At 38.2% G+C, this 27,821-nt stretch overlaps 1 protein-coding gene and 1 long non-coding RNA gene across 2 annotated transcripts; one reads left to right on the forward strand and one right to left on the reverse strand.

The window, feature by feature from the left end:
- The first annotated feature begins 9,239 nt into the window (after positions 1-9,239).
- On the forward strand, positions 9,240-10,839 carry LOC146668042 (uncharacterized). The gene is made up of 2 exons (XR_014912116.1): positions 9,240-9,739; positions 10,575-10,839. It is a non-coding gene; the product is annotated as an uncharacterized LOC146668042 (long non-coding RNA).
- A 142-nt stretch (positions 10,840-10,981) lies between these two features.
- On the reverse strand, positions 10,982-12,820 carry LOC146668043 (uncharacterized). Its single transcript, XM_085409838.1, has 2 exons — positions 12,338-12,820; positions 10,982-11,449 (listed from the first exon to the last, which is right to left on the reverse strand). Exons 1-2 carry the CDS (start codon positions 12,595-12,597, stop codon positions 11,179-11,181), a joined length of 531 nt encoding a protein of 176 aa, XP_085265964.1. The 5' UTR covers positions 12,598-12,820; the 3' UTR covers positions 10,982-11,178.
- Positions 12,821-27,821: the final 15,001 nt, after the last annotated feature.

The following is a 27,821-nucleotide window of genomic DNA, read 5'->3' on the forward strand; positions in this document are numbered from 1 at the left end:
ATATAGCGCTTTATGAGACCCTCAAAGTGCTTTACAATTCTACTTTATAATTCCCCTCTGGCCATCACCAGTAGGTGGTAGGTGAAGTGTCTTGCTCCTTTCAAACACACAAAGAGAGAAGAAAAAGCAATGATAGCCCATCAGCTAAAGCTGAGCTCTCCACAAGTGATAAATTAACGAATGAGCTACTGGTGTAGAGCAAAATGCCAGAACTCAGTGTTGAGGAGGATCCACTGACTTTGTGGGAAACCAGTGAGACCACCACAGCTCCCTGTTTTCGCCAGAAGGTATAGCTGTACTGCTACAACAAGCTATGCTTCTTAAGAGTGTTCAGTGCTTCAGGGATTATTGTCAGTCCAAGACTGACCAAGAACTTTGATATGTTGGTGTTCATTTCTAAAAAACCTTGAACTGAAAGCTTTGGAAAAACAATCCCCAAATCCTTCCAGCATATATAACAAATGGTTACCCTACTGGCACATAACCTAAATCCTACTGTGTTATGTTCTGCACAGTTATTGTCTTTATGTAAAACATGACAACAGTAATATATCTGTAAGGCTTTCCAAAAACCTTCAAGTGGTAAATAAAAAAGTTCAAAATGTCATAAAAAATAATACTATTCATAGGAATTATTGCATCTTTCCATAATTGGTGCAGCACTAATGTTGTTATTTACAGAAATTGTATTTTTTTAATACTCAGTGTATTTTTAATCCAGTAGTCTATGCTTACTGTGGGCAGTACATTAAGTACCTGCTCTACACATTTGTTAATGTCCTGTGGTGTGAAAAAAGTTAATAACATGCGGTGATTGTGCATCTCTTCAAGTAAAGACAGGTTACGCTAAAATTTTGTGTGATCAGCATACTGTGCATGGCTAGACATGCCTGTCTATGTTGTAAGTGCCAACTTATATGTGGAGTTGTAACATGAAAATATAGTAGAGCAGATTCAATTTAAGCATATTCAACTTATGAATCACATAATAAGAATATTAACGCATTAACACATCAGCTTGACTGGAGGGTCATCACCAATCATATTGGCCATCGTGGAACCTTGACATTGAATTCAACCTTCATAGACACCACTAGTCGTAGTGTAACCATGCAGGTGGCAAAATGATTGAAAATCAATGGAAAATAGTGGAAGCATTATTGTGGTTTTCAAAGCATTATGTCTGAGAAACACAAGAAAGTCTTTCCAGATGTCCCATTATTTGCAATAATTCCCCAATCCTAACAGTTACCCCCCAAAGTACTGCATCTTAAATATGACCACAAGCTGTTTGTTTAGAAGGTGGTTTCATGTTACTTCTTTTCATCCTGTAAGAAAAACAGTTGACTATTTGGGTGCATAAACCACTTTATAACTTATTCACCATAATAATGGGAAGTCCTCAGTTCAAACAAGGTCTTTGCATTTATGTATGCACTAGATGTTATTAAGTGCAGTCAAAGTATATTTGTGCCTTTTTATGCAGAGATTTATGCAAACATGGTATTAGATCAAGCACGTACCATAAAATGTTAGAAAATGTACAGCCTTTTGCTTTATAGCTAAATCATGCCCTCATGGGATATTTGTATATTGATTTTTTTTTTCTTCACAGAACTGTGAAATTTACACAAAAAAGCAATTTTTCATTGGAACTTACAAATTGTAATACAGTACTGACAGCTTTTTAGCAGGGATGCCAAACTGAATAATATGTGAGGGTTGCATGGAGTTTTTCGAGTTAATTGTTAACATTTGTCAGTCTTATAAAGGGAACCCTGCCAGGATATTCTAACTGGTGTTAAGCACCAGTGATGTCCTTCTGCAGTCTTCATGCTCACTTGAAAAATGGAAAAAGATTCTCTCAGTCCAGTTTTTGCTCTGTGTGACTAATAACTTTAATCAAGCCAATAACTTAATGCTTTGATGAGCCTTGGAACACACAGCAATTACTATCTGCTGAGGTGGCTTGTTTTACAACTGAGGTGAGAACAGCAATTTCAGTCACCCAGCTAACTGCTATCAATCACCAGAGGTGAAATGTTTGAACTTCCCCTATGAAACTACATGATGACAGTTAAATGAAGGCTAGGATGATGGTGGATATGTGTAATTGAATTTCTCCTCCAGACTGGGCCAGCACTGAATCATGGGCCCTAAGAAGTGCTTGTGTCAAATTTTAACTGATTGAAACTGAGAACATGTCCTAACTTTCAGAAGGCACTCACAGGCTTGTAATTCATCTGTTGTATTTACATTATTTTATTTCTCATTATATACAACATGCTTGTTAGTGTTAGTGTTTTTGATAATGTGAGGCTCAATTAAATGGTCTAGAGATGGCACGATACCACTTTTTTATGTCCGATACCGATATCATAAATTTGGATATCTGCCGATACCGATATGAATCCGATATAGTGTTTTTTAATCAACAAAACTGTTTTTTAAAATATCTTGCTGCATTTTGCAAGTCTGCAAGTTCATACTCAAGTTTAAAACAACAACTACACTAAAGCTATTCTGTTATACCTGTATACAAAATTTTTTTTCATAGTTCAGCAATACTGATCAATCGAATAAACTTAGACCTACACCATCCTCCCTATTCTGGTATTTTAAAGAGTACTTAGCGTAAATATTAAGCAACCTAACTAATAGGGTTCCAACTCCCAGCAACAACAAAAAGAAATAAATAAAAAATAAGGAACCACCCCTCACGCGCCACCTCATGATGCTTAATCGACGTAATCAACCTTAATTTGATGCAGTGTGAAAAAAAATGCACAGAAATCAATTATTTTTCAAGAAATATTAAATAGATTCAACATCTTTCTTCAACAAAATTGCAGACTGCACAGATGGTACCTTCCCAAAGTAAAAAGTAGCTTACTAGGGTATATATATTAGACTTAATAGTCACTATATACAGTAATTGACTTCTATTCATTTTACATCAAATTAAAACTTTGGGTGTCAGATAATTATTTATTAAAAGCTCGACATTTTAAATGAGAATAAGAAAGAAAAGTATGTCTTTGTGCCCCCTTTTCCCTGTTCATGCCCTATCGGCCCCCCTGGCTAAACTTTGCTAGATCCGCCCCTGCACAGTTACCAGCGTCAGCTACATAGAAAAAGATCCTGGTGTAGAAAGAAATATTAAATAAATTCTAACAACAGCTTATCAAGCTTAAACGTTCTGCTGTTGTTCAGCCGCTGGTTTCCTCTTTCTGGTGCAAAGTGGGCCAAAAACAAACAAGAGACACGGACTCGCGACAGAAAAGCCGATCAGCTGATCATTTAAGCAGTTTCACGATTGAAGTAGCAGCCGGAGAGCGAGAGGCAGTCGCTTGTTAAGCTTAACGTGGGAATGCTTTACAAACATTCAGAGATGGACTTACACACTTGCTTTACTTCTCTCGGGGATAACTTTGTCGGAGATGAAATGCCAGGTTGCTAGCGAAGCTCCACATGCTATCCAGACCACCGACAGGTCCGGCATGCCACAGCCGCTCTATCACGTGATGCATACTGCTCCGACGTGCTAACGTTCTGAGGTGAGTTACGGCGTGTTGCAAGTTTTGTGAGGTGCTTTCGTGATATTTAATGGATCGGATTACATTTTTTATTTTTCTCCGATATCCGATCCAGTAATTTAGGTCAGTATCGGACCGATACCGATACGTAATATCGGATCGGTCCATCTCTAAAATGGTCAGTACCTCCATTCATCTGGATTAATCTGGCATTTTCAGCAAGTGTTTAGTTTCTGAATTATTGCTTGTAAAAACATCAACTAGTAAATTCATGTAAAACAAGCTGAACCATAATTTCATCAGATTGCCTTATGATGGAATTGTTCATCTAAACTTAAAAGATGACATGTCACAAAGTCTTAGGACTATTTACTAGGCACTTATTGCACTTGCCTTTTTTCGTGGGTTTACCACAGTGGATGGTTCTGCATGTTAGATTTGACAGGTCATACACCTGATGTTCTTCTCTCTGTCCCCTTTATTCCACCATGGGAACAACATTAGGACTACACTAGCTTTTAAAACCTTAGGCTGGAGTTATTTCTCACCTACATGTACCCATTACACTATGGGAAAATTAGCCTGATACCATATTCTAAAAATGCACCAGAGTGGAAAATTCTGTAGGTGATCTACTAACAATGTGCTAATTACACAAAACAAAGGCACAGACGATTCTTTTTAATAATGAGCAGCATTCCACCAAAAGCATGGTGATACACAAGTCCCAGCACACGATTATCCAGAGGAGAGCTGCGTTATTTTGTACTATACTTCTGCTTAACCTAAAACTTTTATGTGACAGCTGACTTATAATACATGTAAAATGGTTTAGATTCTAATTCAATTAGATCCTGGCCTATTTGTTAAGGAATTGTTAAAATTTATTCTACAAATCAACATATTTGGAAATAACACAAGATACTTGATTTTCAACAGATTTTTAAATATGTTATGTACTAACATAAAAGCTCTGCGTTTGTGTACTGCTGAGAAAAGACAAAGATATTGTCACTGTGTAGAAATGTGACTAAAATCCTTAAATATGGCAACATGCTCAACTTGCTGTAAAAAGTAACTGGGCAGCGTGTGAAACAACACTCAGCCATGTGCATGTTGGGGATTCTCCTCCTCCCTCGAACTATTAATATATAGCTCAGTTCAGCTGTGTTTCATCAGAATAGCAGGAGTATGTGGGTTTTTGCTCTAAACACTTGGGGTGAGGAGGCACAGCGTTTTTAGTGCCATGCTCACAAGTTTGCCAAAGCTTTGACATTGCAGCAATTATGAATTTGTTCCTAACTCTTTCTCTCTAATTCCAAAGAAGAGAACATTTCTAAACAAAAACCTTACTAAATCATGTTTCTGTAATCCCATTGAATAAGCTTTGAAAGGAAACCACAAACACATAAACAATAAGGCCAGCTGCAGAAAACACCTGTGTCTATCTGTGTCTATGCTTATGTGAATTGAAACTGACACTGAACCTCTTCAGTAAATCTCAAAATGTCAAAAGAAGGGCTTTGAGCATGTAGTTAAATCTGGCCCTTGGGTCCCTGAAAATTCAAGCAAGTTCAGAAAACGGTATGCAGCTAAGTAATGCACCTTTGGCATCTCAGTAGTCTGTTACTTACCAATAAGGTTCTTAGTTTGATACACCTAGATTGCTCGGGCCTGTCTGTGTTAAGTTTTTCTCCTATTACTGTACCTGTGTTGATTTTCAGAAGGCATATGTGTGAATAATTGGAGATTTTAAATTGTTATTAGGCATTTTTGAGAGTGTGTGGTTGTCTGACTCTGTTGAAAGACAGGGTTTATCCTGTCTCAATGTGTAGCAGTTATAGATTGGTATGATCAGAGCTTCTATATTAGAGCTCGCCAGCTGCTAATCACCCTCTACTGCTATCTTATTGTATTCTCCTAATGATAAAATGAGTTCTAGTTATGTATAAGAAGACCTATATGAGTAGGAACACAATGTGTACTACATAAACTGTTTGATCTCATGTTTATTTTTATCCAGTACGATCCCTACAGTGCCTACGGAAATGGTTGCATTGCCGCCAGAAAGAAATTCTAGACTCTTTCTCATTTACAATGATCAATGTTTGACCTCCCTGCACCATGCTGAGACGGTACCACCTCATCTCTTTCATCCCTTTTCCCTCAGCTCACAGCAAAGTAATAATTTTTCCCCTCCAATTAATTCATCCACTGACCCCCTCCTCCACCCATCCCTCATCCTTGGCCTGTCTCCTTGAGCTCCAGGGCCTGATGAAATGAAAACTGTTTCCAACAATTATTTTTTTCCCTTTTCTTCGGTTATAATCTCACCTCCATTTCCCTCCCCTTTCCTTCCACATGCCTCGACAATTAATAAAGCTTCTCAAGCTTGTGGAAAGCTTCTCACCTTGACAAATTATGACACTCTTGGGGGTAAGCACATTATCAAACCCAGTGTTTGTTTACATAAAAAATACAGTGTGCATAATTTTAAAAGGGTGAAGGTTTCTCCAAGTTTGCAGAATACATATTTAATTTAAATTTTGCGAACTCATCTCTCTTTAATGTTGCGATAAAACATGACATGTTGTCCCTACAGAGCTGTTTAATGTGAGCATGTCAGAACTCTGAAACAGCAGTGCAGAAATTAAATTCAGGTGTGCAGTTTTGGCAGTACTGTTTTTTTAATGCTTTAAAAATTTGTCAATTTAAAAGTAGGTTTTCTGAACGGAATCAATTCTAACATATAATTAATAATATAATTAAATGTGAATATACATTAATCTCAGACACTAATTTCACCTATTGAACATCAACTGGTGAAATCATTTTTTCAAACTCTTTATTTTCTCTTAAGACTTTCCCCCCAGGTCTTTTGTGACTGTTCTTAAGTCTGAGAGATGTGAGACCAAAACAAGTTAAAGCAAAGGTAGAGCTTTGCCATTTTTAAACACAGCAATATATTAAAGGTACAGTGTGTGAAATCCCACTGCTTCATGTCAGCGGATTGTAGTCAACCAAATTCTTCTTAGTGATGCCACCCAAAAGTACATAACCCTAGATACAGGGGCCGCTGTAAGAAGGCTGAACTTGTTTGCATGCCATTGCATCTGGCAGAAAATTTCATTAAAAAGAAAAAATCCAACAGTCAAACAATAGTGGTGGTAGTTTCATGCATGGGGCTGCTTGGCTGCTTGGAGACCTGGTCAACTTGCTGTAATTTGATAGAATCAGAATATCCAACCATCAGATAATGCCCTGAAATTTGAGCACACATGAGTTATGCAGCAAGAATCTAAATGGCTAAGAAAACAAAACAAAAACAAGAATGAAGGTTTTGGAGTGGCCTGTTCAAAGTCCAGAACAGGCCATAAATAGGCTGTTAATCTCTGAAAAGGATTTTTCACACAGCAAATGTCTAGTTGTTACTACTATTGACATTTTGTGGTTTCATTTTTATGCACCACACTAGGTCATTATTAAACTAGCAGCATTTGTGTCAAATGTCGTGAGTTATTTGCAGATTTAGTCATTAAATCTTCTCCTGAAATTATTTTGCAGACTTAGAGTTTTTGATTTGCCAAATGATTTGATCATTTGATTTGATTATCTGGTATTCCTATATTCAGCCTCTTTTTGAGAGTATACTCAAGTAATAATACCTTTTTGTTATTAGTCTGACATATGTTTGCCTTTTTTGTAAATCTTGTCAGGTTTTTAACTTGCTAGGTTACCTTTTCCTGTTCATGTTGTCTACCTCAGTCCAAACTGCAGCTCAACTCAGTGCTGAGCAAGGTTATTATCATCAACGAAAACTAACGAAATAACGAAAACTAGAAGTGAAAAAACATTTTCGTTAACGGAAATAAACATAAAAACGAGACTTTACGAAAAAAGGAAAACTAACTAAAACTGTAATGAGTGTTCACAAAACTAACTAAAATTACCTGAATTTATAGCAAAATTGTGTTTAGTTTTCGTTGATGTGTGTGTGTCATACAATAGTCAAGGGTGAAAATGAAGTTTAGTTTCCAGGTTTTTTTCTTGCTGTCTAATTATGCCAGCAGGTGGCAGTACGTTAGTCGAGTCGTCTGTGTCGCTGCTCCGTCCACGCGCAGAATCGTGTCAGGAAAAGTCGGGAGAAAGCGCCAGAGTCCAATTTGGGATTACTTTGAATATGACTGTGTTTTGGATAAAGCAAGTGTCTTGTAGTGGAAAGAGACAAATTATGAGGGACATTTCTAAAGGGAAAAAATCCCACAAACCTTAAAGTGCACTTGAAAAGCTCACACAAGAAGGCTAACCTAGCTTAACTTGAGAAGGTAAGGGAGCACACTCAACCCTCATCCCCAGAAAACAGAAGCTAACCCCAGGCAAGGCAGCATGATGCATCCCAAGACAACAGGACTGGGATATCTACATAACTGTGTGAGTCAATTGCCTTCAAAAAGTTTATCAATTCACTTGAACCAAAATTACAAACACCCGGTGCTGCAAGAGTTAATAGTCTCATTGGGGCCAAGATATACATTTTATAGTTGCCTGGTATCAATGGTTGTTCATCTGCCCTAATTTATTTATTTATTTATTTAAAGAACCCATAGGTGGGAATGTGAGTTGTCAGTCTTTGTGTGTTAACCCTGCGACAGACATCGACCTGTCCAGGGTGCAGGGTATGGTAGCTGGAATAGCAACATACCCAAGGATAAGCAGAAGAGCATGACTGATATGATGAAACTGGGATTTTGTTACACTTAATTATTGCAAACACAACTAAAACTATAACTGAAACTAATCAAAACTAAACTGAAACTAAGGATTTTCAAAAAATAAAAACTAAACTAAACTAGCAAACAATTGGTAAAAACTAATTAAAACTCATATAAAATTGAAAATCTGAAGTCAAAACTAAATAAAAATAAAAACTAATGAAAATTGCAAAACTATTAAAACCCTGGTGCTGAGTCACCCAAGTGCCCTTCAGTGCTTGAAATAATATAGAGATAAAAGTGAAGCACCCAATTATTCTTAGATTTGCGTTTTGAAAACCATCTAGACAGCAAGTATATCTGTAGACTTTCATGAAGAAGCTTAATGTCACACGAAATACGTAAAAACTTGTGAACTATGACAACGTTGCATTTCTTTTAAACTATCAAACTGACTGATAGTCAGAGCAAAGTCCCAAGCATCCTTTTCCTTGAAAAAAGAAGGCATCATTATGATAACTATAGAATGCTAAAGAAATACAATATGCACTTGAAAGTCTTGTGGTAATTAAAAATATAAAAAATGCACCCAGCCTTATGTAGTGGTTTTGTCCCCTGATTACCAATGAAATGAGAGCAAAGGATGTTACCCTCTATGGCATGTTGTTGCCCTCAGGCAACAAACCACAGTTTTGGTTATTGCACTACCCCTTAAATGTTTAATTTATTTTATTATTTAATGACATAAGACACTTCACTGTTCAGTAAGGATTTCTCCAACCCAAGTGGAGAAATCTTTTTAGAATACAAATCCACATAGGATGCAGTGTCAGCCATTGTTAAGGCTAATATCAGTCATGAATGAATACTAAAGGAAGTGTATTTGGTTATTTAAATACACAACATTTTTATTTAATTTAGCTACTAATGTAACATTTTGGGGTTTATTGCCTCAGGCCAACTTTATGCAGTTAGACCACTTTTCTTACGGTGTGTTCACACCGAACGCGATGGACGCGAATAGAGCGTCAGGTTTACATGTAAAGTCAATGGAAAGGCGCGATGACGCGCGATTGCGGGTCCCGCGAAAATTCGGAAGCAGATTTGCGTCGCGAAAACGCCAAAACGCGTGAAACGCGCGTCAGTGTAGCGCGTCTGGCGCGTTTGACGCGCGAATAAAACCACGCGCGTGAGTTTTTGTGTTGCACTTTGTGCATACGCGCGTTTCGCGTCTACCGCTCGAGTTGGAAAAATCTGAACTCCAGCGTCAAATCGCGCCGCGACAACCAATCAGGAGCCTGGTGACGTGGCTGTTACCTAGGTCAAAGGGGCAGATCCAGCCAAAGCCTTTCATACTTCAATGGAGGGGAAGGCTAATCAATGCGGTAGCAAACAACTCGGAGCTGTACAACACCAGCTGCTTTCAGTACCGAGACAGGAATAAAAAGGACCGAGCTTGGAGGAAGATATGTGAAGAGATCGGGCAACCTGGTAAGTTCATTCATTTCTCTTTTGAAAGTTTTCACTGACCCGGGGAAGCCGCACAAAAGCTAGCAAGCCACCGCTATTTTCCCACTGACGTACAAATACCATTCTGCTTTTATGCATGTTATCATTTAGGAATATATTTTATTGTTTATTAATAAACAGCACACAGTTGTCCCGCTGTTCATTCGTCACTGCTTTGCTTTTTCGCTGATTTTTTTATTGCACAGTACAGCATTGCATTCTGCAGCCTGATTGACAAATCTCCTGTGCTTGCCAAATTTATCACGTTTGGTTTTGATAACCATCGCGTCCAATAGAAAAAACAGCACAAAAACACCCATAACTATGAGCCTCATTCGGAAATAGACACCTGCACCGTGAGGGAAAAAGGCGCACGAAAGTGGCGGGCAGATGAAGACAAACCGCGGCATAATAATACTTTTACGTTTTGCAATCTACAAAGGTTTGCACTTTGAGAATCAATTGTGAGAACTGTGACCAGGGGCTAGTTATTCTGAGAACCCCTGCAATAAATGAGGGACCACTGTCTACTCTACGATTATTATATCCAACCTGTTAACATTTAATACTGTATTGATAGAACCAACTGATTCTGCAGCAGAGCATCCCCAGTCCCTGAGCTCCTGCTGCTGCACCCACAGATATGTACAGCAAGCACTGATACCTTTTTAGTCGGTGGGATTCCCTTGTGATCACCTTTACTAAATATCTACAACCAATCTGATTATATCCTGTTATTGTTTTTTTTTTTTTCAATGTTGAAATTAAAATCTAGTAGCAGCCTTCTCATTTCTTTGTGTTTTGTGCTGTTTTACAGGCCCACAGAGGAGGACGGCTCCGAGGCAGATGAGGGACGGGTCCCAGGACGGTCCATCGGCGGTGGAGCTGGCCATCCTGGAGTCCCTGAAGAGGCCACACCAGTCTCCAATGGAGCATTTCCTCCTCAGCCTTGTTCCTGCTCTGGAGAGCAGCTGGTCCTTTTTATTCCTGTCTCTCTGTAAATTCTTATATTTTATATATTTATGTTTAATGTTTTTCTGTTTGAGACTTTTAATATTATTTTAAATAAATGTTTATAATGACTAATGTCTCAGTTCTACTACACAGCAAATGTTGGCACACGACTTGACACATGTAGACTTTATTTCATATTATACTAATGACAAAATATACTGATACAGTGGGATGCAGAAGTTTGGGCAACCTTGTTAATAGACATTATTTTCCTGTATAAATCGTTGGTTGTTACAATAAAAAATGTCAGTTAAATATCATACAGGAGACACACACAGTGATATTTGAGAAGTGAAAAGAAGTTTACTGGATTTACAGAAAGTGTGCAATAATTGTTTAAACAAAATCAAGCAGGTGCATCAATTTGGGCACCACAAAAAAGAAATGAAATGAATATTTAGTGTATATCAATGTGTGTGTCTCCTATATGATATATGGGGTGCCTTTGTCTGGATGTGCTTCCCATCCAGAGCTGCACAGCACAGAGGAAAGTTCCAGCGCTCCTGGAATCCCTCTGTGATGGAGCGCCAGTCTCCAGGTGAAGGCACAGCCATGAAGTCGTCCACTAGACAGTCCCAGATGGACGTCGCTGCCTGGGGGGTGATCTGGCTCACCGTGGACACACCGACTCTGAAACTGAACGCGATGGTCCTGAAGGAGTCCCCGGTGACAAGGAACCTGGACAAAATTGTTCAAAATTAGTATTATGTGTACTGCAGTTACAAAATACATCATTCAAATTCCAAAATACTTTTGTGATGTCAGATTTAAATCACAAAACATGAATCTTACATAAAACCTTTTGTAATTATAAGGATAATTACAAAATGTATATTAGATCATATCTAAAACAGCTGTGTTTTGTTTTAACTTTAACATATCATAATTTGATTGGTAGCAACTTTTGCCACTACAGTGAGCCAATCACTCATAATTCCTAAACATGTCAATCAGGTAGGAATGAAGTAAAACATTAATAGAAATAAAGAGTTGTGTGTTGACATGTAGCCCTTTCCTTGCTTAAATCATTAATATTTTTGAAAAATTAATCTGTGATAAGACAGCTTATCAAGATAGAACCATGTAACTAGAGATGAACCAAACTGTTCACAGTTTTATCTAACTCTGTTTTAATAAAGGCTGTGACCCCTGCTATAGAGTCTGACAGCTGCAGGGATTATATACAAATATTCAACTATCCCAGAATTAAACCAGGTCTAAATAAAAAGGAGTGAGTATCACTACAAAGGTTAACTCAGTGGTCCTAATGCTACAGTTTGATATCAGCAAACACCGAGCGCATACATTGATGTGACACCACAGCCATGCTATCATGCAAACACTGATAACAGCATAAATCGAATTAAATCGGGACTTGATGAGACCTTCTGAGTATCACTAGAAATATTATAAAGAGTCGTCTCTGTACCACAGTTTGCTTTCAGTAAACACCGACAGCATTCACTGTTAGCATAGCACATCCATGTTAGCAGTGTATAACTGGATGGATTAGCATATTAGCACAGATATCAATAAAGGACTACCGTATTAAATAGTTTTACTAACCTCAGGCAGACGGACAGGCGCTCTGCAGGTGGGATTGAGCGTCTGTAGTTGGTGTCTAGGCGGGCAATGCTGGGACCGACGAGGGAAAGCAGGTCCTCAAACTGGCCGACGGTGATAGCGCTGGAATCGGCCGTCATCCAGGCGCAGCTCCTGGAGCAAGTGGTGAAACTCACCAAACTGCTCATGCCTCTGGAGGACCTGATGGACCCAGGTATGGCGAGAACGTCTTTTACGCTGCTGCTCTGCTCTCCACAGTACATAGAGAAGGGAGACTCTCTCTTCAAGCGCTAGCTCGATAGCTGCCATCTTGCAAAACCAGGTCTGGCACAACTCCCTCCCACATTCCTCCCACATTTCCGGTTCACGCGCGTCAAAATATCATATTTTGACGCGCGATGGATTTTTCTTGGACACGCGTTGAGACGCGAATGTACACGCGTCAAATTAGGGGCGTTTGGGGCGTTTTATTCGCGTCCATCGCGTTCGGTGTGAACACACCGTTAGAGCAACACTGATAAAGCATTACTTCCAAACTCTAGTCTAGTGCTTCAGTATGTGTATTATATTGTGATGGGGCACCAATATCTTCTTATACGAGGTAGATGGTTACAATGATAGAGTAAGGGAAATAATTATTTGATCTCCTGCTGAATTTTTTTTATGGTAGTTCAATTTTAACAGAGAAACAAATTATTAAAAAAAATACATAAAAATATAAATTGATTTCCATTTCATGTTCCCCTTTAATCCAGCCTGAAATCTGGCTCCCGCAGATTTAATTAATTGATCAATTGCAGATACCCCTTATTGCAAATTATAATGTGTACAAAGCAGACCTCCCTATAGATTCTCTTCTATTTGAAAATTATCCACCTTCATGGATCATTTAAGACAGACTTGAGAGCTGTCAAAGGACAAGATTGTAGAGCTTTAAAAGGCTGAAATGTGCTGCAAGACTATCAGGATGATCCTTGGTGAGAAGGTGACAACTGTTGGTGTGATTATTCAGAAATGGAAGAAAAATATATTGACCATCTTTTGGAAGATGGTCTCTATTAATAAATCCAATCATTTTACAAACAGTTGTATTTCATTATCTTCTATTACAGTGCCTGTGCCTTGGAATATACTTGAGGTGCAGATTTTCACAGGATATGCATTACACTTACCAGTGTGTAAGAACACGGGTAGTTTGTCACGAATTATGTGTAGATTACAGAGTTTCCATGCCTGTAGAGGAGACGTGAAGTGATTGAGAAGGCTACCTGCCTTTGCAAACGATTCCTCCTAATTAAATGCATGGATGGCTGGAGAAATGGATAGAGTTTGTGGCATACTAAGTATCCCTAAGCTCATGAAATTACAAATGTATCCTGTGGAATCCCAAGCAAATTATTTTCAAAGTGTGATTAATGGTGTCTGTCAAACACACACACTCCCACAAAAGAAAAATCAATTTCTAGCCACAGGCCAAATGCTCTACACAATTGGGGGTGGAAGGTTAATGTATAGAAATTACACTCCAGAGTTAACATTAGCACACTACCTTTGATATGTGTCCTAAGCAACCATGACAAGAACCAACAAAACTGTATTAATATATTTTGTTTGCATTTTAAAGGAGATCTAAATTAAAAGAGGCACAGTTTTAAAATATATACTGTATATAAAAAAAAGATTAACAAATGATTAACAATCTAGAACAACCTACAAAGTTAAAGTTTACACTAAAATCTGATCTGATGTTTTTTATCATTTATCTTTACTCGAGTAAAAGTAAAAAAGTGCACGCTCTGAAATGCACTCCAGGTAAGCAAGTAAAACGTTGCTCCTTGAAGGATGACTCTAACATCTATTTTAATGCAAAGGGAATGAAAACTCAAAATAAATTATGTTGCTAGCATCAGTATAGAATAGAAGGTTGATCAGCTGAATTGCTGGTCCTTGTGGACTTACACAACTGAATTAAAGCTATCTTGACTGATTTCCATTCCCTATGCTACAGCAGTATAATCTATATCCAGCAAAGTGCTTAACTGTAACTTCACCATAGTACTGCAAACTAACCTGTTTATCCTGCGCAAAACTACAAAAGTATTTTCATGCCACACTTCAATAACACAAAGTTCTTATAGCTTAGTTTGCAGGATGTTTAAAACATAAAAATACCTATCAAAACACACTATATACAGATCCAATAAGTGATTAAAAATGATAATACATGTTGTCTTTAAAGTTGGAGTTTATAGAGGGTTACTGAGCAGTCCTTACCTTTAAATATAACCCCTCTTCTTCCTCTCCTGTCCTCTCTATTCTTCTTACAGTGGGGCAAAAAAGTATTTAGTCAGCCACCGATTGTGCAAGTTCCCCCACTTAAAATGATGACAGAGGTCAGTAATTTGCACCAGAGGTACACTTCAACTGTGAGAGACAGAATGTGAAAAAAAAATCCATGAATTCACATGGTAGGATTTGTAAAGAATTTATTCGTAAATTAGGGTGGAAAATAAGTATTTGGTCACCTCAAACAAGGAAAATCTCTGGCTGTGCCAGACGTGTTCCGCTGCTGAAGCCAGTGCATGTCCAGGCCCGTCTGAAGTTTGCCAGAGAGCACATGGATGATACAGCAGAGGATTGGGAGAATGTCATGTGGTCAGATGAAACCAAAGTAGAACTTTTTGGTATAAACTCAACTCGTCGTGTTTGGAGGAAGAAGAATACTGAGTTGCATCCCAAGAACACCATACCTACTGTGAAGCATGGGGGTGGAAACATCATGCTATGGGGCTGTTTTTCTGCCAAGGGGACAGGACGACTGATCCGTGTTAAGGACAGAATAAATGGGGCCATGTATCGTGAGATTTTGAGCCAAAACCTCCTTCCATCAGTGAGAACTTTGAAGATGAAACGAGGCTGGGTCTTCCAACATGACAATGATCCAAAACACACTGCCCGGGCAACAAAGGAGTGGCTCCGTAAGAAGCATTTGAAAGTCCTGGAGTGGCCTAGCCAGTCTCCAGACCTCAACCCCATAGAAAATCTGTGGCGGGAGTTGAAAGTCCGTGTTGCTCGGCGACAGCCCCAAAACATCACTGCTCTCGAGAAGATCTGCATGGAGGACTGGGCCAAAATACCAGCTACTGTGTGTGCAAACCTGGTAAAGACCTATAGTAAACGTTTGACCTCTGTTATTGCCAACAAAGGTTATGTTACAAAGTATTGAGTTGTATTTTTGTTATTGACCAAATACTTATTTTCCACCCTGATTTACGAATAAATTCTTTACAAATCCTACCATGTGAATTCATGGATTTTTTTTTTTCACATTCTGTCTCTCACAGTTGAAGTGTACCTCTGGTGCAAATTACTGACCTCTGTCATCATTTTAAGTGGGGGAACTTGCACAATCGGTGGCTGACTAAATACTTTTTTGCCCCACTGTATATATTTCTCCGCCTCTCAGTGATGTTAGCTCTCATTCGGACCTCTCCCTGGGAAATATAGCAGCTGCACACACAGCACACACAGTTTGTGTGTTTACTAGTAGAAATGTTGCATTTGAAATGAATAGTTAAAAAAAAAATACATTACCGTTCAGCTCGCCCCTCCTTAGTAGGGCTAGCTAGATACTGAAGTACCGTGACAACAACTAACAAGCACGTGCACTCCTTCCACTTTAACTCCCAGTATAAACGTAATAAATAATACAGCTGAACCTAAAGTAATGAGCCTGTTTGGAAAATGCAAGTAAAAAGTACAGTTATTTTTGTAAAAGTAAAACTTCTATTTATCTATTTTGGTTCCACTTCAGTTAGTAAGGATTATCAACAAATATTTCAGTACATGCATTTCAAGTTTGAGAAAGATTTTTTTTTAACATTTTGAACAAGTTGATCTCTACAGATCTGATTAAGCTGATTACAGAAAGACACCTTGTCCTCAACCTCAGTGTTCCCTCGACTCCATTGTCCAATTAATGACTATTTGATGTATTATCTTCTTTTTGCTTGTAGCTGATGACCTGTCACTTTTAACCAAGGGCTGTCTGGGCTGTCAGACCTGGGATTTATTTATTTGCTTGCTCTAGACATGAAGTCCTTGGACTCCAGAGCACTCAGATTTTGCGCAAATGCCTTTGTTTTATTTTGTGCTATAAAAAAGTCCTGTATGTCAGTGTTATTGTGAGGTTTTTTTCATATTCCCTGGAAATTCATGCGGCTACTGCATTGAATCAGGGTAGACACACTTTGTGTTTTACACAAAACTGATAACTAGAACAGTTAGGTGCAGAAAGATGGGAAATAATAATGCATTGGATTTATATAGCCCTTTTCAAGGCACCCAAAGCGCTTTACAATACCACTATTCATTCACTCTCACATTCATACACTGGTGGAGGCAGCTACAGTTGTAGCCACAGCTGCCCTGGGGCAGACTGACAGAAGCGAGGCTGCCATAGCGCGCCATCGGTCCCTCTGGCCAACACCAGTAGGCGGTAGGGTAAAGTGTCTTGCCCAAGGACACAACGACCAGGACAGAGAGCCCAGGGATCAAACCGGCGACCTTCCAGTTACAGATGCGATTCCCAACCCCCTGAGCCACGGTCGCCCTTTAGATACTGCATTTGAAATGTGAAATTGGCTGTTATTGATTTGTAAAACAAAATTTCACCAACATTTCATTGAAACTGTTATTCTAGACAGCTGTTGTGCTTTTCATTCCTAACAAAATAACTCACCCAAATGTAGAAATTTACAGCACAGCAAGTGTAACTGGTGCTTCTTTATGATGAATTCAATTATTGTTCAGTCAGGGGGTTCAGTGTCTTGCTCAAGGACAATTTGACAGCACAAGCGACTGCAGTTTTGACCTTTTCCCTGTCCATTATGGGATTGTCACTTTAAATACTCGGCCCTGCTGCTGTCGATTAACTGATGCTCTTCACAGCTTTATTCAGAGCTGTGTAGTTCTTTGATGCAGTGAAATGATAGTGAATTGTTATCTTGTTATCCTATATAACCAGAGGCAGGACCTTAATTTATCATGTACTCTGCTCCATCACACTCTTCTTTATCTCACTTAACTGTTATGAAGACATAATTCTACTGGAAAATGCATAACCTGGAAGGTATTCCGTAGTAGTCCTTTTTATGTGTTTGCGTTCAGGGTGTAATTGCTCATTTGATACTTGAATATGACTATAAATATAATGAGATCCTGGACCTGACTGAGACTTGAGTCCAAATGATCTATATAAGCAGAAAGTGCTGACTTAGATTCCTTTTTATTTAGTTTCTTTTTTTAAACACTTTTCTGTCATAAAAAGGTTGGCAAATGCTTCCACTTTAACTATTAGCCAAGCTCTATTAACTCCCCATGCCACCAAAGCCACAACCAGAATATTTTCACTGTGACTTCTGCTTACCCAAAATTGACACATTACTTTTTTTGGCAGAGACCTGAGGTACCTCCTATTTAATTACCACTTACAGACTGTAGGTTTGTTTAGGCAGTTTAGTCATTAAAGCTACTTTGTAATATATTCCATATAATAAAGCCAATTTTATTTAAAACAATAAAAAACTCAGTGTGTATGCACTTTATATAATGCTGCAAAGAAAAACATGAACCTCAAATGACTAAATGAAAAAAACTGCAGTGAATTTCTATGCTTTGCCTAAATCCATTGGTGTACTTTTCTTATTTTTTATTTTTATTTTTTTTTTTGGGGGGGGGGGGGTAATAAATTGGAAACAAATCTATTTCAGCCAGGGCGGCAGAGTGGTGAAGTGGTGTAAATTCTCGACTGACAGCAATAAAGTTCTGGGTTCAAACTTGCTGGCTGGATAAGGACTTCATATATATATTCTTGTTATGTCTCCACATATTTTGGTTTCCTTTTACAGTCCAAAGACAACTTGAATTTTAGTTTAACTTGTTCATTTAAATTTTCTTTAGATGTGGATTTGAAAGTATATGATTGTCTGTCCCTCTGTGTTAAGCAGAGGGTGATAGGCAGGCAACTTGTCCAGGATGTACCCTGACCCCCTATGATGAATGAAATTCACCATTACCTGACGCCTCACTCTTCACTGGATAAGCATTTAAGAAAACTGATGAACAGACGTAACTATAATATTTTTGTTGTTATTATTATTTGTTTTTACTCTAACAAAGTCTTGTCTTTCTTTCTTTTTAGTGTACACACCTAGCTAAATAGTAAGTGAAAACAGAAGCTAATGGCTAAGGAAGTGTGTTTAAAAAATTAGGACATGACACTGAAAGTAGTCGTGAAAGTAGTAGTAGTAGTGAAAGACAAATTAGATGTGTTGTTACTGCCTCTTAATTTGGTATTTGGTGCTCTATCAACTTAGAAGCACTATGATTCAGGTTCAAGAGAATGATTGGTCAGAATTTCTTGACTGTGACAAAGAAATAAAGATAAAGGATTGTTTATCTTGGAATAAGAAGACACGTCTAATGTTGGAAATAGTCCATGTTCACAGATGGCTGATTGTGATGTTGGAGAAATATTTAGGGAATTGAAAATTGGTGTCTGAAAACATTGAAAGGTTTCCAGTCAGACAAAAGCCTGTCAAATTCATCCTACTTTCATGAGATAACTGGCTTAACCTACATTTATATTCAGACTGCTACTGAACATTCAGACTGCAAGCTGTCTAAAAAGGTTACATATCTTTATACAGTATCTACAGGACTGTACTGTTTATTAAGATAAAATGGGCTTTCTACAGCTGATATAGTTTTTTTAAGCCACTATTGATCAAAAAAAAGGACTCTGCAACCTAATTTATAGCAACCCATTAATGCCATCTTTTCCATCTGCCAATCCTAATAAATTAACTGCACGGTAAGCCAAAAGCCTGTATCTTCATTCTCCATTTATCTGCTTCTAATCCTTGATTGTTTCTTAGTGTCTGAGTAAGCATATGTATCCATGGCCACCAGATTTGTCTCCCATTTACTTCAGTATCTTATCTTGACATGTGGGGGTCTACTGATCCTAGGACTGAATGTTTGACTGAAGTATGCAATTTACTTTTTATTTGTCATTTGCTTTGTTGTGACATATATCCAGTGGAGAACTAGTTTTTAGAATAAGTTATGTATGATAAATTGTTGACTGATATGAGTTAATATGTAAATGGCCTGTATTTGTATAGCGCTTTACTTGGTCCCTATGGACCTCAAAGTTCTTTACACTACATTCAGTCATTCACACACTGGTGATGGCAAGCTACATTGTAGCCACAGCTGCCCTGGGGCTCATTGACAGAGGCGAGGCTGCCGGACACTGGGCCCTCTGACCACCAGCAGTAGGCAACAGGTGAATATGTAAGTAGGCAGTCTATATGATATGCAACAGCATTATCACTAAGTCTCATCTCCACTGTCTCCTGACAAAAATTTACAGCTCTTAAGGTGTTTTTAATTTTCACCAGCTGGTATCTTTCTGTCTGCTGCTGCTTGTTTTACATCCAAAAACACTATAAAAGTGTTAAGAGTGAACTGATAAAGACAGCCAGAGAATGAGCTATGCGAGTTGCATTATCACACTGCTTTTACTCTGTCACTTAGATGTATTTTTACAGTTTTAAATCAATTTTAGATACTTTCTTTATTACCTTTGTCCTTGCATTCAGCAAATATTGAAGTGTAACTATCATCCTGTTATTAACAATATATTCTCAAGTCATGAAAATCCTTGAAATAATCTCCTGTTGTTTCATGCCGTGGCTTGTTCCCAGAAAAAAGAAAACATAAATAATCTAAATAGTCAGCTCCTCAAAGAGACAGACCACAAGCCAGAATAGCGAAATATTGTTTAAGTACTGACTGTGTGCTCTTTCATAAAGATCTAAAGCCTCTGCTTAAATGTTTTTAGTATCTGACAGCAGTGTTTTGTGTGTCCAGATTCACCAGCATCAAACTGAAAAACATCAGTAAATCATTTAGCATTAGCTCATATTCTATTTGCTATGTGACACATTTTGAAATATGTGCACTGATACTGTACGTTACCATGTCCAGACTCAGTAGACTCTCAGCATAAATTTGATCCTGGGATATTGTACTAGTGATTATGCAAAAAGCATGTTAAGATCCTATTATGTTATGACCTCTACTCTGGCATAGGTCTGTGCAAAGGTTATAGCTGGCATTTCCACTGCCTTGTTGATGACGCCGCTGTGAATAACCTCTACCATACTGTGCATCACAAAAATTCTAAGTGAGCCAGTGTCAGAAGCTTAACTGTCACTGGCATACATATTGCACACAACAGCAATCATTCTGAGTGTCTGTCTCTGTGGCTATTGTGTAGTGTCATTTGCTTCATTTCAGAGAAAATGACCAGTTGTAATTTGTTTTGTGCAGGGTTTCATCATATCATTCTGGGTTAATGGCATATGGCAAGTGGTATGAGATGAGATTGATACTTCTGCAGAAAGAGGTCATACTGATTCAAAAAGGTCAACCTTAGTTTTGGCTTGGCTGTTTCATTCTGAGATTTGTAATATGATAGTAACAGCTAACAGTAACAGTAGTCATTCTGTTATTTAATTCACTTTGTAGCGTCTGTGTGCTCCATAAACGCACTAGTGTGGAAACTTTCAAATAGCATTGCCATGTAACAAAATCTATTGTGTGTGAGTGAAAATTTTTAAGCCTTTAAAAATAAGTGCTTTCTTAAATATTGTTTAAGTTACTACGAAAGATTGAGCCACTGAATTCATTTTATGCAAACATTGTGTTAAGATTGTTTGATATAAGCTTTAACAGCTATTAAACTGACGCATTTAGTTTGAACATTTACAGCCTGTTGCTACTGTTTTGTCAAACAGTGCTACAGTCACACTAGGAACACCGCAGTTGAGGGCTCTGGCACAAGGAAACTGCAAGAAGCAAATTATTTTGCAGCTTGCTGAATTTCAAATGATTGTCTTGAAGAGGGGGGGATCTGGTGTGGGACCATATTCAGGCGCTGTCTTTAAACTGACTTTGGTGCGTTGGAGATGAATTCAGTCTGTTATCAGTTTGCAGTTAAATCTTTCAAGTTGGCAATTATGTGCAATCAGTTTGTGATAATATGGCAAATAACTCCATAAAGTATGGATTTGTAAAACTAACTTGCAAATCTGATGCTGCTGTCTATATACACAAAAATTCACATTAACCCTTGTATGGCCTTCACAACTTATACAACAATGTTCTGCTTCAAATTGATCTAGGGCATATTTGGGGTTTAAATAATAAGTCTGAAATTACTTCATAAACCATTAAAATATATTGTCTTTAGCTTTAGCTTCAAACAGTGGGGAAAACATATGTTTAATGACTGAAACTGATCTATACCAGAACACAATTAACAATAGAAGTGTGATTCATTTTTTGTCATTTGGTTATGACTGATGCTGAAAATCCACAAAAATGAATTGAGGCAATGTCTTTATTAACATTAATACGTGTTCCAACCATCGTCATCCTTGTTTTCAGAAGCTACTGCCCCAAAGTGTATGACGTGAAAAAAACTGAAGGAATTGCCACTGAGGGGGCAGCGGGCTCTAAACCCCACAAGCCATTCGTCCACAGTTACACTGGGCCCAGTGTCACAAAGACAGGGAAGCTGTTCCACCAACTTGTGTCAAACAGTGCAGACTGCCCCTGCCTTCTAACAGGTCTTGATTCCCGATCATCAAATCTGACCCTGGAGACTACATGAAAGCTTTTCAGAGACTTTCTCTCATAGATGCCACAGACTTTCTGCCAACACCCCTCTTGACCTGTAGACACCAATAAGGATGAGGATGGCAAAGTAGGTGTGCAGACACATGATGTCCACATCATTCTACTCGTCACTGAAAATACTTCTACCCTTAAGATTGGTCATATCCAGAATAATTTTCTGATTTGAGTCAGGAATCAGCAGGAAAAATGATGACTTGATATCTTTAACACGACTCACTGCAATTTGTGTGGATGTTGGTGCCATTCAAATTATGTAAACAGTTAACCCTCTCTTACTTGGGTATTCCAATTTAAGGGGCCATCTTGAGATGCATTTCCAGAATCAGAGTAATTCTGGGCATTGGCTTTCTAACTGATTGATTTCTTTTTCTTTCTTTTTTTTTTTTTTGGTTTGATCCCGTTTGGATCTTTAGCCATCAGAACGGCCAGCACCTCCTCCCAGCCCCCCAGCCCTGACGGCTAACAGAACCGGGGTGAGTGAAGACCCCAAACCTCCCTACGCCCGCTCATATGTAGTGTTGCTGTGTGCTGTTCTAAAGTGCATTTAAAACACAGGAGAGCATGGTTCCTGCTTCCTCTCAGAGAGCAGCATGGCTCTTCCCGAAAACCCTTAGTGTCTATATGCATTTAAAATTGCATATAGACACTAACTGATTGCATAACTGATTGATTTCTAAATGATCTAATTGTCTAAATGTCTAATTCTGAGACATTTTCCTCTTTCAAATATGAGCTCTAAAGCCCTCTGACAGCCAAATTGTTTCATCATATTCAGAGAGGAAGACTGTAATGTGATGTAGAAGTATTAATTCTTGTGTCCTGCCCCTTTGATGTTCAGGTGTGAGGCATATAGGGCAAGAAAATATGGGAAAATAAACAAGTGGTTTGCAGGTGGGCACATGATAGAGGGTAAAGATTGCAGTAAAGTGAGAGTAAACACCTTCTTTGTACTTAGATTATAATAATGTAACGTTCCCATTACAGAGAAGTTATAAATTAGACAGCAGTTATTTGCAAACCTTTGCCAATATGTCTGAGAGTACATGCAGTCAGGTCAGGTTAGACCACAACTGTTTGGAAGGTGACCTGTGCAATTGTCTTGTAATCAAAGGTAGTCATCCAGAGATCGGGAGCTCATGCACAGTCTCAAGTACCGTATTTCCCGGACTACAAAGCGCACCTGTATATTAGCCGCACAAGCTAAAATCAGGGAAAAATCCTGTTTTGTACATACATTAGCCACACCTGACTAAAAGCCGCAGGTGTTTCAATGTTGACTTATCATATGTAAGAGAATATGCACAAAGGGAATTGTCAGGAAAGAGATGGCTGTTTGGAGACATCACTTTTATTAATATTTTGAAAAACAAGTTATGGATACATATTTGCATAACTTTTTAGGTATATGTACAATAGCGGTAATTACAAGTAGGAAACATGTACTGTGCTTCATAAATGAGTAACAAATGTAGTACATAACAATAACCTACAGCACACCAGAAAAATAGATTCGTCCTACCTTTTAGGCTCAGGTGCAGTGACACGGCTTTAACAAGAAGAAAAGTCAGTCATTCACCACCATCTTTCTCTTCTTCCTGCGCACTGAAACCACCAAAGTCCTCTCCTCCAGTGTCGGATATGAACAGGTTCAGGATGGCTTCGTCATCCACTCTCCGCTTCTTTCCTTCGTTGTCACTTACAAAACCAACCAAAGAAATCCTCGTTGTCAGTGTCAGAGTCGAACACCCTCTGAAGGGCCGTGGCGGTGTCCTCCTCTCCATCATGACACAATCCAGCCCTTTGAAATCCGTTGGTGATCGTGGATGTTTTCACACTTTTCCACGCTGTCAGAATCCACCGGTGGAATTGAGCATAACTTGCTTTTCGCAAGTTTATCGCCGCTCATCATCCACGCCTCCAACTGAACGCGTAGTGCTACTTTGAAGTTTGTTTTTCGCGCTACTTGTACAGCACTATGTTGCCTGGCGGATGGACATGTGACCAACATACCACTCTTGAACCCCGATACTGTGTGTCTGATCACATGCCCTTCTGCCAGGCAACGTAGTGCCGTACAACAGCGGAACAAACAAAACAAATCGTCTTACGATATGACAAAAATCATGGACAATCCATAGAAAAGCCGCACCTGACTAAAAGCCGCAGGGTTCAAAGCTTGTGCAAAAAGTAGCGGCTTATAGCCCGACAATTACGGTAACCCTTTTCTGACAGCTCATCTTTTTTGTCTGAAACTCAGTGAGGATTCACTTATGAACTCTTAACAAAAGTATAGAACAAATGGAGCAATAACAAAAAATTCCTAATATATAAAATACAGATGGCCAATTAGACATTGCTTCGGCATAACCACTGAGTTGTGAAATAATCAGTGTGTGCTGCACCCAGTTGAAAAATACAATATGTCGATAGGTGTACATCCCAGTTAAACCTTCACAGAATCTGTTCCACTTATTTCAAGGGGTTTATCAGATTCAAGGGCATATCCCATTCGCTTCTTATCCACATTTGTACCAGGAAGTAATCTTTGTAGACATGTGTCCTGTGCTGTTAAAATGTACAATAAATGCAGAGTTTATGAAAGAAAATTACTTGCTTCAATATTACCTGGTCTTGTGGCACAATCTAGTGGCATTCTGTACCCATATCTGAGCACTGCCAATGATATCTACATCACTACAAAAAATAAACAATACTTTTATTGTTATGCATTCTTCATGAAATCTATACCAAAAAAGCACCAAAAATTATAATGATTTTGATTTTTGCTTTTGGGCCACACCTTTCTACATAAGTGAGTTTAATTCAATAAATTGCAGTGACCTTAAAGTGGTCTCATTCAACAGCTTTAACACATTTACTCTAAAAATTGCACAAATCAATCAAAAACACCTTCAGAGCAAAATCATACCAAATAAGTCTATCAAGAACTGTGCACAAACCCAAAAATTTACATATAATTTTAGAGAAAAGTTTGTAGTTGTGCTTCCCCAACACCATTCTAACATTTTCTTACAATCTCTCATATTCTCGCATGCAACCTTTTTAATTTTTTACTTGAAGCTGAAACTGTAAATGGATCCCATCACTTTAATCATGCACCATGTATGTGCATCCTCCCCTGTGCATAGCATGACTAAATCACTGTTTATTCAGCATGTCAGGTTGGTGGGGGAGACTAACTCACCCTATAAAACCTTGGAACCTCTAGAAAGTGTCATGCTATCTGTGTGTAATAATGAATTCCCACCCTCACTTGCCCTAATACAAGAATGACAGAAACTAAATATTCAGGGCTGTTTACTGTTCCCAGACAGTTATTTAAAGATAATATTGATTTTGCCATTTCAGCACACTTGACTAGCCTCTCTTAGCACCAGTAACAGACTCTTATCTGTAATGCAGTGTAGTGTGAGAAAGAGAATGATGCAACATGGACCTGCTTTTTGGCATCTTAACAAGGCTTAACAGAGTGTAGTCCTTTTTCCTGATCTGGTAGATCAGGTTAAATGATGACACAAAACAGCTCTGCTGCAATACATCATGCCGTGGTGAGGCTGTAATAAGCCAAATAAATGTCCAACATAGTGTGTCATGCTGCTTTGAACAGCTCAATTTTTCTTTTCATTTTACGATATAGGAAATTGAAATGTGCTCAGTAGTTCTAGAGGTACCAGGTAAAAAAAAAAGAATCAGTGAATATGTTAAATATATCTTCTAGCTGTCATATCTACTTTATATATTTTTCAAATATCTTTTCCTATGAAAATTATTTTGTGAAATATCTCAAAACTGTTGTTTTGCTGTTTCAAGCTACACTATTTAGTGTATTGAATAAGCTGTTCAGTAACCTAAGTGAGACAGGTCATAGTTGACAAGTATTTATGTCTTCTGAATCTCTTAAATTTATGTGTAATTTGTCCTTATTTTCATTCTTATATATTACTTTCTCCTAGAGCATCAGTAAAATCAAGATTCGACTGAATAAACCCATTTGTTGAATATTCAAAATGAATGATTCCAGCTTTTGACAGTGACACATCAGGATAAGATGATAATTTGACTCTTTGCTTTCAGGTTTTGGGTGTTATAATCTTTGACCTCTTGCAGACACCGAGACTGTGCAAGCAACAAATGTTTCAGGGTTTTGTTTTGTTTTTTTCACTTTTGTTGCCCCATTACTCTCACAGTGTGAAGGGCTGACATGGCAGCAGTTACAGAGGATGTATTTAATAACCAGCTAGGGCTTAGGTGTTCTGCAGCATCTGGGATAAATCAGATTTCACTGAAATATGAATTTGTCTGAGATGAGCTTATGTGAGTCTGAAAACAAGGTGATGTGTACCTCCACTAGACAGATAATCTCAGTAATATCCTGGAGTCTGTGATGTACTGTTGTTTTCTAATCTTGCAGTGTGAGTGAAATTTGTAATTCATCAGTAGATAATCTATCACATTCATCTTAGTACGGGATGCCAGTTTTTTTATTATTGTGTATATTGTTGAATTCAAATAATCAGAGCAAGGTTTGTGTGAACCACAAGTACTACTTTGATCAAAATACCAGTTTGGCTGATTGAGGTAATTGTGGAGGTGCATAACATTGAGCTGAATAAAGGAGTTGTACTTTGACGGGCAGTTAAAACCATACATGCAATCAACTTGGTCTTTGTAAACAGAGGGCATTCTGAGACTTACATGTAATGCAACACACCTTCTCAAACTTTGTTCTAAGATTTTGTCAGGGTTATAATGGTTGTGTTGTGTCCAGTATAACTTTACTGTATACATCACTTTCCTAGAATTATTTCTTTTTACTGTTTCTATTGTTTTTACCTTGTAAAGAAAAAATATGTATAATTTTTATATCTACAAATAAGTCCATAACTTTTTGGACAGAGAAACACAAATTGTGGTTTGTAGCTCTACCTTGATACACCACTATGTTGGAACTTTATTAAATCAATGAATAATTAAACTTTTAAAATTTTGCATTAGCACTTTAGGAGTTGCAGCCATTTTTATACACGGTCCCTCATTTTTAGAGCTACAAATTAAGTAGACAGATTAACACATTTTTAAATTTAGGCATGAGATTGTTTTTTAATATTTTGATGAAAACCCTTTGAAGTCCCAAACACATGGGCATCACCAAATACTGTGTTTCCTCTCTTTCAAGGCTTTGCTAAGCCATTACTGCAGCTGCATGTTTGTGGGTCATTCTGCATTCAGTCTGGTGACTGGCTTGGCCATTGAAGAACATCCCATTTCTTTGCCTTAAGAAACTCTTGAGTTGCTTTTGCGCTATGCTTTTGGTCATTATCCATTTGCACTGGGAAGCAGAGTCCAATCCATGTTGCACTATTTGGCTGTATCTGAGCAGAGAGTATAGCCCTGAATTCATCCTGTGCTTCTATCAGCAGTCACATCATCAATGAACATTAGTAACTCGGTTCCACTGGCAGCCAAACATGCCCATCCATAACATTGATTCCATCATTTTTGACAGATAATGTGGTATGCTCTGGATCATGAGCTGTTTCTCTCTTTCACCATATTTTTTGTCTTCCCGTCTTTCTGCTACAAGTCTTGGGTTTATCTGTTGTTGTTGTTTTTTTTAACCCCTCAGCAATAACAGGTCACATATACCTAAGATTGTTAATGCGATAACTCGAGAACTAGATGATGTAGGATTTTC

Source organism: Rhamphochromis longiceps, linkage group LG6 (genome assembly GCF_057381845.1).
Source record: "Rhamphochromis longiceps isolate RC_006_pf linkage group LG6, R_longiceps_female_GT1.1, whole genome shotgun sequence".
NCBI classification, from domain to species: Eukaryota; Metazoa; Chordata; class Actinopteri; order Cichliformes; family Cichlidae; genus Rhamphochromis; species Rhamphochromis longiceps.